The 12,662-nt window shown below is 44.2% G+C and overlaps 2 protein-coding genes and 1 long non-coding RNA gene across 3 annotated transcripts; all 3 read right to left on the bottom strand.

The window, feature by feature from the left end:
• Nucleotides 1-2,139: 2,139 nt before the first annotated feature.
• Nucleotides 2,140-2,912, bottom strand: LOC134179031 (uncharacterized). Its single transcript, XM_062645935.1, has one exon. The coding sequence runs from the start codon at nucleotides 2,857-2,859 to the stop codon at nucleotides 2,248-2,250; it is 612 nt and encodes a 203-aa protein (XP_062501919.1). The 5' UTR covers nucleotides 2,860-2,912; the 3' UTR covers nucleotides 2,140-2,247.
• Nucleotides 2,913-5,231: 2,319 nt separating this feature from the next.
• Nucleotides 5,232-8,443, bottom strand: LOC134178651 (uncharacterized). The gene is made up of 7 exons (XM_062645538.1): nucleotides 7,236-8,443; nucleotides 7,067-7,166; nucleotides 6,714-7,007; nucleotides 6,182-6,650; nucleotides 5,660-6,123; nucleotides 5,324-5,600; nucleotides 5,232-5,262 (listed from the first exon to the last, which is right to left on the bottom strand). Exons 2-6 carry the CDS (start codon nucleotides 7,128-7,130, stop codon nucleotides 5,530-5,532), a joined length of 1,362 nt encoding a protein of 453 aa, XP_062501522.1. The 5' UTR covers nucleotides 7,131-7,166; nucleotides 7,236-8,443; the 3' UTR covers nucleotides 5,232-5,262; nucleotides 5,324-5,529.
• A 2,077-nt stretch (nucleotides 8,444-10,520) lies between these two features.
• On the bottom strand, nucleotides 10,521-12,017 carry LOC134179102 (uncharacterized). Its single transcript, XR_009969785.1, has 4 exons — nucleotides 11,843-12,017; nucleotides 11,274-11,785; nucleotides 11,030-11,217; nucleotides 10,521-10,966 (listed from the first exon to the last, which is right to left on the bottom strand). It is a non-coding gene; the product is annotated as an uncharacterized LOC134179102 (long non-coding RNA).
• Between the last annotated feature and the right edge of the window lie 645 nt (nucleotides 12,018-12,662).

Raw genomic sequence — 12,662 nt, 5'->3', positions numbered from 1 at the left:
TTACTATTTATGTAACACGAAGTCGGGGGTTGGTAGACACGTGACGGGCTACTGCCCGCGAAAGGGACATTTATGTACTCAACAAAAATAGGGATATCTTTTGTTTACAACATGGTTGTCTAAAGGTACATAAATGCTGTTGAGCTTAACTTCGGACTTTGCGTATACCAGTGATTTTGAAATAGATATTCCATTTGTCATGCAGCCAAGTTCATCGTCGCTGCAGGAAGTTGCAGGAAATAGCTTAGAATCAGTTAAACTATAATTACGATATATGTAGGAAAGTCCACAACCATTTAATATTATAGCTACTAGCAATTCCTAAGAATTGAAAAATTGCATGACTAACCTAAACAACAGTCATATGTGTACTTATTCATTGTGTGTTGACTGGTCAATACTCCTGTCATGAAACTGGACGGCTGCCTGTAGATCTTTTAGAAAGTCGTTTAATCAATGCAGATGATGGGTGGCAGGCAACGCTCGTTCCCTGATGCAGACAGTACAGTTCTTCGTTAGACCATGAGGACCAGCATACCATTAATCAACGCAAGTCTTTTAAGCAAAGATGTTTCCGCAGCAGCTTGTAATGATTATTGGTTACTGCATAAATTGGAGACACATCTTGCATCTAAACGAAGTCAGCGCCAGTTTGACCAAAGAAATTGGTACCGACGTATCCTTAATGATGTGAAGCAGTTTCTTTACCTGTTCTTTGACCGTTTCCAAGTCATTCGCGACATCGCTCATCTGATGAAAAGACAATCTGGCTGAGACGAGTCTGAGGACCTTGCAGTACTACTTGCCATTTTGACATCTGCAGCTGGCATGCCGTGTTCGTCTTCGCTGTCTGATCCGGACTCCGCAGGCACCAACCGTTTGGCTCCTTCACTTTGTTGTGGCATCATTCGCACCGCATTGAGCCTTCCAAAAGAAAAGTCCTGAAGAAGCAATACATTAGATTAGCTATTATTGAATGATAACTGCATGCATGCATGCAAAGTTACGGTTTTCTTGCTGCAGCTCAGCATGTGTAATCTGTATCTGCTTGATTCTTTGCATCATCAGAACGCAGGGTGCATGCAAGGTAACCATGCAGTGCAATCACACCTATACGTACTTAGTAGATTATCTAGCACGTTAACAGTTTACAGCACATGATCTATAAAGTTACAGGACTAACCTATAGTTGCCGAATTGCGTTGCAAAGGAAGTCCATGAGCTGCGACCATGGTAGATCGATTGTCTCAGAAATAGTCACGGACGCCCTGTGTAAGGTTTGGAAGTTTCGCCGTATTTTCTGCCACTTGGAAAAATTCCTGTTCGATGGATTTCCCACTTGAAACTTGAGAATTGTACGCTAAATTGATCTTGACCGATGCTGCCCTCTTACGACCTTCGGCAACAGACGTAGATGAATGATGTGAAGTGGACACGAACGACTTCCGATATGGGGTCTGGAATGATGAGAAGGACACGAAAGGAGCAGGCGTATAGACTTGAAAACGCCAGCTGATGGACCCAGAGTGCGGCTGAGCTTGCGTGGTCTCCATTTCTTTCACCTTGGACGAGCCACTTTGTGAAAGAGTTGCTCTCATCCCGATGACTGAAGGATCCGTCCGGATACTGCGTCCCGATTACGTCCGACAAGTCGTTCACCATGTACACTGAGCTTGACTGAAGCTGCACTTCCATGCATGTATGCTGGTTAAATATTCGCATATGATCACACGAAACAATGAAGAGCACGCTCATGTTAGCAAGTCTAGCAGCACTTGCGATGATTGCATCTGCCAGTGTACCTCTAGATTGTCTCTGCAAGTGTACCTTTAGATTGCCTGTGAGCGGGAACAGAGTATACTGCTGTACAGTACCCATAACTGCTGCTGTACCAATACTCTTGCGCTCCCTTCTGCAAGCTAGCCCGTACTCAGCAACAAAGCATGGTAGGTTTTGGCATCTATCTGTGACATAGATACAGTTTTCAGTGACTCTACCGATACTGGATTCTGATGTTTTTCTGCCTTAATTAACAATAACAGACAATGCAACGTACCGCTTTGCTACAATCGGGATGTGTGAGCTATGCCGAGGGTTTGGCTGTCCGTGTGCATGTGTAGTGGTAGTAGTATACAACACTATAAGTGACAGATATACGCACGCAGCAAAACAAACAATTAAAAGTCAGTTACTACTTTATGTCATTACACTGTATGCTTAACTATTATCACAAGCTATAGTCACCACCTACTCATCTAGGTGGGCCTCACTTTCAATGAGTCCCAGCAGGTCCACTTTGATAGGTCTATACGTAGAGGATCTTGTTCCACGGATACACAGTATACTCGAGCGAAGTAGGGCAAAACTCAATCTACAGCGAATTAATTGCATAATTCTACTGTACTGCTCTCCTGACTTGGCTGCATGCAGACTTGCCACTCGCTTATAGAAGGTTGTTGCCTCTGGGCCTGTGCTTCCGTATGACGTAAACACTAATGGAGTGAAAGACCCATGCTCAACTTCCCGAATTCTCTCACCGTAAGCGCGTTTCTTCTCATTCTCGTGACTCACATAGGCGGATTTGAGTGAAGAGTGTTTGCGGTTGGAAGCAGCGTTTGGGTAGAAAACCCTCACATCAAAAAATGCCCGTTCTCCATGCCTCCACACTCCTCTAGCAGAAATGTCGACCCTAGCGTTATCATCTGTGATGGCAGTGCGATGCGCAAACTGTTCTCCATCCAAGGGACGAAGTACAGGTTCGATTGTAACATCTGTAGAAACCTCCCTTAGAAGATCAGCTGTGATGTTCCGGATCTCGTTGTGCCTTAGCGTGGGAAAGCCGCCTTTCTGGCATATCATGACATGGTCGACGTTAAAACTGAGGCCGCATTCACATTTCGAGGGCAAATCTGATAAAGGCCAGCATGTGTAGTGGTTGTTGTTGAAGTAGTTGTGGTGGAGATGAAATAGGTTGATGTTGTTGTGGTGGTAGTGGTAGTGGAGGTGGAATAGGTTGATGTTGTTGTATTTGTTGTTGTGTTTCTATTTCTTGATGGTGTTGCATTAGTTTTTTTGTGGGACAATATTGCAACGATATTGTGGTACAGGTTCGCGAACATCAATACCTGCCAACCCTCGGACAACCTCACATCTAAAGTATTTCTCGGCATAATGTCCTTAGATATTCATCTTGAGGATGTTTTTGTTGAAAGGCAGTCAACATGATGTAGCTGTCAAAAACGGTTAATTAAGTCAGTCATGTGCAGACAGAGCTTCTTCCAGTACTTGAGGCTCTTGTGTAGGACTTCGTGTATTTATATTTTATCATTTGATCAGACTTGTTCACTCCGCCAGTGTTGATGATAGAGTCTCCAATAGCCTCAGGTCTGGAAAAAATCATTTGATACCCATCATACTTTGCGCGATCATTGACCAGGAACTGGGCTTGATGCTCTCAGAAACTACCCAGTTCTTTGTATGAACTGTTGTACTAAGGTTTGAAGTTGCTTCTTCCAGTAGATTGTTTGATCTTTAACACACTTGGCATCGACTGGTCTTTAATTTCTATGCACTTTAAATTTTGAAAACCGCTTGAAATATGTCATGGAAATCATTGTCTGGATAAAATTTGCTGGAGGACTACTGAGAAGATTTGTCTCTGTTTGGAGTTTTCACATTAGTTGTATTTCTATAGACCCGTTGTTTGTTTGTTAGGTAGTTACCGAGAATTCCGTTGTACCTTTCAAACGACAAGAGCCAAAATCCATAAACTGGTCCAAAATCCTGTAGGCATTTGGAAACCCAGGAGTGCATGTGTATACTTGGAGTTACTGCATTTTGACCATATAGTTGCTAAAAACGATTGCAAAACTACAGAAACAGGGCATCAGCGTTAGTGATGTCTGTGCTCTGTATCAGTGTAGTCGTCACAGTCTGGCATGCCACAACAAAACTTTTCCAACATGCAAGGTCGTCTGATGGGAGAATGGATATCTTGCAATGCAAGCATAAGTATGTAATGATCCAATTCTTCCACCCGTCTGCTGTAAATGTAGAAAATGAGATGTCTTTCTTTCTTGGAAGTCTTCCAAGATTGCAACAATTGCCTCAATCCTTACTTGAAGCAGTTGAGTGACGCTTGTGTCAAAATACTCCTTCCAATTAAGATGTTTTAAAAAATGATTTGGCCATAGGAACAAATTGTGCATAGGGTCTATAATGGAAAGCTAACGTATATGTCAAGATATGGAAGTTCCAATAATTCTGAGTATCGTGCTCCTATTATGGACTCATCTTCCGCACGAGCAGTTGGAGTGGAACAGTACTTAGAGCTGCTACTTTATTGCGATGGTTAGTGTTGGTTCGAAGACGCCATAATTCACGATTAAAGCCGGAGCAGTCTCTATTTCCGAACTCTCCAGGGAACACCTTTAACTTGAATAGTTCTCCTCTTTCCAGTTTGAATTTATCATACTCCGCTATAGGTCGCTGTCAACGGCTGTAATTACACTGACACACGGGACTATGATTGGACTACCCAACTTCCACACCTCAGCGGTCTGCCAACGGCTGATATAGCGGCATATAAATTACCCTCATTTGAAACTAAAAACTAGATAACGAGGAGGTCTAGCAACTTGAAACTTGGTCGGTACGCAAATGAAGACAAATTAGTAACCTGGACACAAGCTTGTTCCGATTGCACGCCCCTAACACCATTTCCGACCACATTAGCTGGAAAGAAGTCTAATCCAATACTGATGTCGACGTCGGACAAAAAAAGCTTGTGTCCAGTTCTTCAGTTCGGTTTTCGCAACTACCAGACGCAGACGAAATTTGGGCTTCGAACGTCTAGATATGAACGAGTTTTTAGATCCAACGTGAAGGCGTCTCGCTGCAACCATGGAAAACACGCAAAGAAGTATCCTGTGTGTACAACTTGTGGCGGTTGAAAACGGTCTCAAAATGTAAAGTAACTGCGTTTTTCTTTAGTTATGCTCTCTAAGACAGTATCTAAGCTACAGAAAGTGCGTCTATTTCTGGTTATGCTCTCTCTGACATCTTTTTTGGCTTTTGAAAAAAGCCGGTTTTTTTGGTTTTTATGTTTTATATTTTTTGGATTTTGTTGTTGAGCTAGAACTGGCAGCAGTGCGTACAATTGTATGCAGACCGCTGGTGACTGTTGCAGCTGACAGACAGTAAACAGCATATCAAGAGTTCACACAAATACACGGGGAGAGAGAGACGAGGTTGAATACAGAGCTAAACAAAAACAAAGAGAAGTTAGTACAACAGCAGATCTGTTTGACATTGGATTGCTCACTTTAGGAAGAGGAGAGGAGGAGGAGGAGGAGGAGGAGGAGGAACAAACGTCCAACTGTTTTTTTAGACAGATGCGGATGCAGGCATGGCTGCCTTTCTGTTCCCTCGACCTCTGCTGGAAGATGGCATGGCTGCCTTTGTCTTCCCCAACCTTTGCTGGAAGATGGGCCAACATCGGGGTAAGTGTCACTGCTAGTAAGAGTAGCATTAGAGGTAGATGCTCTTACATCTACATCCTCGTCGTCGACCACGTCCTCGGCCACGACCGCGACTAGGACCTGACATATATACATACATACATACATACATACATACATAGCAAAGTAAACATACATACCTGCAGCATCTGGATCGGCATCAAATGCGCCAACCTCATATGATGGTGCCTCCTTCTCTTTTAGCTGGTCGGCTTTTCTCTTCTTGAGGCCACGCAGGACCTTTCGTCTGGTCTTTTTAGTACTGACCCGAGATGATACGATGGTGGCCTCCTTTCTTGCATCTATCTTCTCAAACAGAGAAGTTGACACGGTTGGATCCAATCCAATCCGGGAGAGTATCTTCTGCAGCCCACCAGAGCCACAGTTTCGCTGCAACACAGCTAAAGCAGCAGCCAGTTTAATGATCTCTGGGGAGGCAAACATGTGTTTAGGAGCCCTCTTCCAAAGCAGATGGTGCAGAGCTTCATTTGAGTTCTGTGTGTCGCCTCTCTGGCACCTGTCCAAAAGAGGCACAGCACATAGTCTGTCAAAGACCGGGGCCATCAACTCTAACACCACTTCCGGAAGCTGTTTGGGCTTATATCTAGAATGACAAACACTACAAACCAAACATTCAGTTGTCGTTTGATTTGATTACATACTTGTCTCTGTTCGTATGGTACTTACACCGTGAAGTGACATCAGCTGGACACGTATCATGCTCGTCTGAGTAGTGCCGCAAGATCGTCTTGATGTCCTTCACCATGCCATCTAAGTCTCCTATGTTGTTACGAATAGCCTGGCCATAATAATTTTGTATTTTGTTTATAATGTTCAGTGTGAGTCGCCCACGGCCAGAAATCCCTTTCACTATCTTGCCATTCTTCAACATACACTCAACCTCCTTGTTCTTGCCCACTATCACACGCAACCCACTTCCCATCCTCTTTTGAATGTGACCGATGCAGTCGCTCTTAGTAATAGGGACGTTGTATGGAGCACTCTCGACTACACTCTTGAAAGAGGAGGAGTCACCATCGCCAATAAATGTGGTATATCGCAGACTGTGGACGGCTATGGACCTCTTCCACATTGTGACAGCACCATACGACTCCATGCTACCTGATGATCCTGGGTAATAATATATCAGGGTGAAAGAAACGGTACTGTCATTGTAGATACATTCAACAGTACCTGTAAAATTGATGGTACAGTTAGGAGCATGGTCTGCCTTCCACCTCTTGTATAATTCAGACGTCGGATCCCAGGTGTTGTGGGACTGGCAGGAGGAACAAAACTTAGACTGAATGGCGTAGTCTATCACCTTCCCTGTATCGGCAGCAATGCATGACTCGAAACCGTAGAGTGACTGGTGTCCACGTCGCTGCCATGACCCATCACAAGACACGGCAATGTCCACCAGACCCTCGACAGTCTCAAGGCCAGCAAAACCCTCGCCTTCAGATGTGTCGCCACTGTCAGTACTGTCTGCTCAAATTACAAAGATATTAGCTTCTGTTTGTAATGAAACTTCACGCAAACTTTACCAAGATCAGGAATTACAACTGCAGGCTCTGTGTTGACGCGGACTTGTTTCGCTGCGTTAGACATCTCCTGTGCCACAGCAACTGCTACATCCTTCACAGCCTATACACACATATTTCACGATTTACATCTGCACGGCTAATGCTCCCGCAACAATCGATGGAAACATACTTTTAGATGACTCGTAAACAGGTTGTCGCTCAAACAAGACACCAGACCGACAACAGCAGAAAACCTCTAGACAAGGCAAGAAACACAATTCTATTATGATAGTGAAGACAAGCGGTAGATTACTATCACGTACCTCTAGCGAAGCGTGGCCGCATCCTACCTCTCGAGCAGCCAAAACTACTCTTCTATTCACTTCAAAAGGTCCAGTATCAGACCCTATCCTTGCGGAGGAGTACGTCAAGACACCAGTACGCACGTCAACTCCGCAAAACCTGCACAAGACATGTTATATTAGACACGACAAGATAAATTCATTACGTCACGTTCTCACCGATTAGAACACTGAAACAAGAGCGGAATAGCGAAGCCCTTCTTGTTCTGGCCAACTTTCAAAGCTAGTTGGCCCTTCCCGCACTTTCTGCAAAGGCTTCTAGTGAATAGCTCCTTTGCAAGGGCAGACAAATCGACTAGGCAAAAGCCCCTAGCGGGGCTGAAGCCTTCCCGCTCAGGATACCGACGGAATGCACGCTGCTTCTTTACAACAGGCATCGTTGGCTTCTAAACAGATAGCTACAAACGGGTAGCTCAACGGGAAACGTTAACAGTCGTGAACTCGTTTCGAAACAGACCAATCACTCACGATACCAACGGACCACACGCTGCTTCTTCACAACAGGCTTCTACACGGATAGCTACAAACGAATAGCTCAACGGGAAACGTAGAACAGTAATGAACTCGTTTCTTCGAAACCGACCAATCACGGAAGCCGTCCTATTACGCTCTCATCGTTGATTGGTTGTTGTCGACAACAGAGTAGGCGTGGTGTTGGGTTGCCACGGATACGACCTCTGACTACGGTCTGCGCATAATCTATAGCCTGACGATGAACCCAAATAATAAATTATTCGTTAATCGCAGCCGGGGCACATGAAAGAGCATCATTTCCTCTACGTCATCATGTCTTCGGCATTCCCGTACGTCAAAGGAACACGCGAAACGAAACGGAGAAAGACGACCTTGTCGAAGCGTCGCGACGTTCGCGCAGCGTCAGACACCTCTTATTCAACAGCCTATATCTTCGTTCGGCGTCAGATTTACGAGGAACCCTTCACAGGTAACAAGCGTCTATGATTGACCTACCTTCTACGCTCATAAATTTGCCATTCGCTGACATCGCAAAATTCGGTCTATCTACGGCTATCTAAGATGGCGGGCAGGTGGAGACACACATCACTTTGAGTATCGCATCTTTGCTGACTATCCGAGAAATCCACATACCTTTCTTGAAGCAGGGATGTCACAAGAAAACACGTCTGCTTCGGTCGTACCTCGGTGACGGGGTGCTACGTCTTCTTTCGTAGCTCCAATCTCTGCCGTGGCTCCGACCGGTGTAATCTCCCGAGTATCTATAGGGAGAGTTTAAGATATGTATACGTCAACATCGGGTAAATTAATAGAAATTAGGGTATAAAATTCCTCACTTGAGGGCTCTTTCTGTGCTTGCCCTTTTTGTCCGTCTGAGGTCTACGTGGAGCTAATGCCTTATCGGTCGTTTGGCCGGGCCCACGGCACCGAGACCGCGCCCACGGCACCGAGACCGCGACGGCCACCGTAAATTGTGTGAAACTGCTCGTGCATACGATATTCTGATAAACGCCACAGAGCTTCAAGAGCTGATACGTATCGACAGTCTCGGTACATGGTGTTCTCAGCACGCTTGTTTTGTTCTGGTGAGTTGCTGTTGTCTACATCCACATGCATCTCCATGCTAGCGCAATAGTAACCTTTGTAGATGTATTTTAAAAGATACTTCACACTTTTAATGGAGGCACATGCCTCGACAGTTATGCGGGATTTTTCCTTCCGCAGGATATAATGATCATGTGGAACAACGTAACTGTTGTCCGCCACCAAACAACCCACTCGAACAGTTCTGCCATTGTTCCTCCTCCTGTAAGCAGGATATCCACATTCTCCTGTGTTTTTTTCGAAAACCTTTTGCTATACTATGATTGATATGCAAAAATCAAAGATATGCAGTCAATTGATATGCAAAAAATCACATGTAACCAAGCATACCACACGCGTATATCCCACAATTGCACGAGTCTCCTTGTTGCCTCTGTTCCTAAGAAAATAAATAATAATCCTTTATAGTGTACATTTAACTTCGACAATCAAGTTTGATACAGGACTGAAAGTGTGAAAAACAGGCCAAGACAAAGTTTCTATAGAAGAACTGTAACGTAAGCGATGTTCTTCCTTCAACCATTTGCTGCAGTTGTAGACATTTAATATAATGGTGAAAACATCAATGTTCATATCTAAGAATTCTTGCCTCAGCTTATTTGTAATATCCTACCGAGATTTCCCAAGTGAGTCATAAACACAAATTTTTAGCCAACGTACTTGAATTTTTAGCCAACGTCAAGTACCTTCAGGTACACACTATACAATAACATGAAACAATGAGTTATTGATGTACTTACCACTTCAATCCAATGATTTTTAAGATGAACTGGAACTGCAATAACTTCAAACTGAAACACGTGTTCCTAGATACATAATAAAACTATACTTGTAACAATGAAATGTTGCCATCTTTTATCTGCTTACCTTTGCAGTCCACTTCTTTACCTCATGGTACCTTTTGGAGAAAAATCAAGTTGAGAAACAAAGCAAACGTCTAGGTCTTTAAATGAGCGATGTAACCATATCAAAATAAAATGAAATGCAGACGAGAGTGTAGTGATGTAGTTAGTGTTGTGTGGATACCCGAATGGACATCCGGGATAGAGGACTAGAAGATTGATTTATATTAATAAAATAGTATAATACAATGTTATGGTACCAGGAGATGGCGGAAGCCTCCATATCTCACCATTTCAACGCTACAGTTTACAGTTCTCACAGGTCTTTCTCCGCCAATGCCGACCGACGGTGGATTAGCGCCAGCGTTGAGAAAATGGCGACAGCGATTCGAAATCTCCTTAAAAGCGACGCTCCAGGAGGATGATTCGACGCCACCAGAAGTCAAGACATCGCTACTGCTCGATGCGATTCTGCGGTCAGCCCTCTTAGGGGACATCCTGGAATCGACACACAATTGTTTACGTAATTACTTACCCCTGGATAACAGGTTAATCTAAGATGACGCATCTCTCCCGTAAGGAGACCTTCTATAATTCACAATAAATCTACCTCTGCAGCTCCGGACCTGCCACTTCGTACGATGGTAGTCGTCGACGTCACCCGTCCACCGACCATCATTAAAGTTTGATATCAACAATTGAAGGTGGTCCCTATTAGGACCCTTCTCCTTCAACATCAAAGGTCTAGCGCAAAGCCTGGACTACAGCTATACGGCCTCACAAACGCAATGAGAACTCGGAACGGACTACACTCTACACGACTATAAACATTAACTTACCTATGAAACGAAGAAACTAAAATACAGAGCCACAGATGCAGTAGCAGCCATTCTGGCCACATCAACTCTTTATATATACAGTATACATAAGATCTAGATATTTACAAATGATGAACTGTACATATTTATACTATTCCACGTTACCCTTTTTACAAAACACATTAAATCAGGCTTAGTTACTTTTTGCTATGATACAATATAAACCAATTACAGTCTAGACGCAAACATAAGAATACACCACGCTCCTTGCAAAATGTTTGCACCTTGGCCCCCTGTCTTTGAAAATAACAATATATACAACTAAACAAATACAAGTTTAGAAGACCCCGTATTACTAAACATAGCACATGTATCTGCCCTCACCGACCACGGTGCTGCTCGTCAATTCAAACATGGGAGTGTGGTGCATGGGAAGGATATAGAATGCTGCAGAGGAGGCGACTGGGTCTTGTGGTTGACCTCCTCTGCTGGGATGATGTAGTTGAGCTTTCTGTTTGGCAGCGACCAGTTCTTTGAACAGTAGTTCTTGCTTGAAAGTCAAGATGTTTCATCTACAACATGAATAACTAGCTATACATAAGTAAGAATTCATAGCTATGACGCTTACTTTCGGATTGGTGGTAACTTTGTACAGGTGCCATGAATTCATTGCTGCGGTCTGGAGGAAGTTGAACAGGAAGACATTCGGCCAACAGAAGACCTTACTGAAGACCGGGTAGGCACCTAACATCTGGTCAAACAGGTCGACACCACCCATGTACCTATTGTAGTCTGGAACGACCGGTGGGCAAGAAAATTTCCTTGCCTTTCTTAAAACCACATTTAGAAAATTCAATTTACATTACTGTTAAATGCTCAAGCTACCTACCACTTCCTTAGCCTTTCTTCTCCACAGTCAAGTTTTGCGTTGACCCTTGATGAAGAGTTGAGCAAAAGACAGGGATACTGTTGTCGACCCAGACTAGGTACAGGCAATCGCCGTCACGTGTCCAACGGCAATTGCCTCTGTCCTCCTTTTTAAGATTGGTCCACCAACTTGCAGTGGTAGACCGGAGCGTCCTCGGCGCATTGCTCCAGCAGCATATTCTTCCTTTTGCTTGAGCTGGCGAAATTGTTTACCTACCAGGAATCACACAATGCCTACTAACATCAATGCACTCAAAATACAAACAATACCGGAAGTAGTAATTGTCTACGTAGAGATGGTAACCCAGCCCAAGGATAGGCAACGGAAGGTTGCTGCTGGCAGGAGGCTCCAGGAGTGAGGCCCTCTTCCTGAACGCCCTGGGAGCCTATGTAAACGGCAAAGTCAACGACGTAACTGGCTCCACCGAGAGAGGATAAGTCTGATATTACCAAACCGCATGGCTTGAAGCCCCAATTGATGGGTTTGTTGGGCATATATTGCCGCATGCCGGACCTTCCTAAAATAGAACTGCATTACAATCAGAGGTATCCATGTACATTAAATCTATTTAACCTTTGAAACGAAGCATTCGTTCATCGATTGCAAGTTTCTGTCCAGGTTGGTAATACATGTGGCAAGCACGCCTCATCTATCATCACATACATATACCCTGATTGTTCATACTACAAGCTGGCACGTCTTCATACCTGCTGTAGCACTTTTCTAATCTTAAAATGCCGGTCTGGTGTTGGTTTAGTAGCACCCTGCTCCCAGAGACTGGGGTTGGGTGCCTCCTGGCCCTCAGCACGAGCGCCAACTGATTCGTCTCCTTTCTGTACCCCAGTACCGGGGTCAGGGATCGGCTCTGTGAGGCGTGCTGTGTCTTCTGCCCCGATATCTTGGGACGACGGTTTTGTTTTCTCTTTGGAATATGTTCATTCATCTAGGCAAGAAAGATCCCGTAACATTTTCTATTTCACAAAAATTGTTTATCTAACCTTCAGTGAACGAGAGATGGCATTAAACCGCCGTCCGGACATAGTTTGTTTATATAAGTCGTGGCCCCAAAATTCACTTTGAGACCAGTAA

The sequence above is a fragment of the Corticium candelabrum genome, chromosome 4 (assembly GCF_963422355.1).
Source record: "Corticium candelabrum chromosome 4, ooCorCand1.1, whole genome shotgun sequence".
NCBI lineage: Eukaryota > Metazoa > Porifera > Homoscleromorpha > Homosclerophorida > Plakinidae > Corticium > Corticium candelabrum.
Note: the sequence above shows the minus strand (reverse complement) of the source record. Positions and strands in the feature narration are given on the sequence as shown.

Excerpts from the sequence above, each read along its gene's own strand:
- LOC134179031 (XM_062645935.1), bottom strand. The coding sequence starts at position 2,859 with ATGATATGCCAGAAAGGCGGCTTTCCCACGCTAAGGCACAACGAGATC.
- LOC134178651 (XM_062645538.1), bottom strand. The coding sequence starts at position 7,130 with ATGTCTAACGCAGCGAAACAAGTCCGCGTCAACACAGAGCCTGCAGTT. Across the intron at positions 6,651-6,713 it reads CTGTACCATCAATTTTACAG|GATCATCAGGTAGCATGGAG; the intron begins GTACTGTTGAAT and ends ATTATTACCCAG. Across the intron at positions 5,601-5,659 it reads TGCCGATCCAGATGCTGCAG|GTCCTAGTCGCGGTCGTGGC; the intron begins GTATGTATGTTT and ends TATATATGTCAG.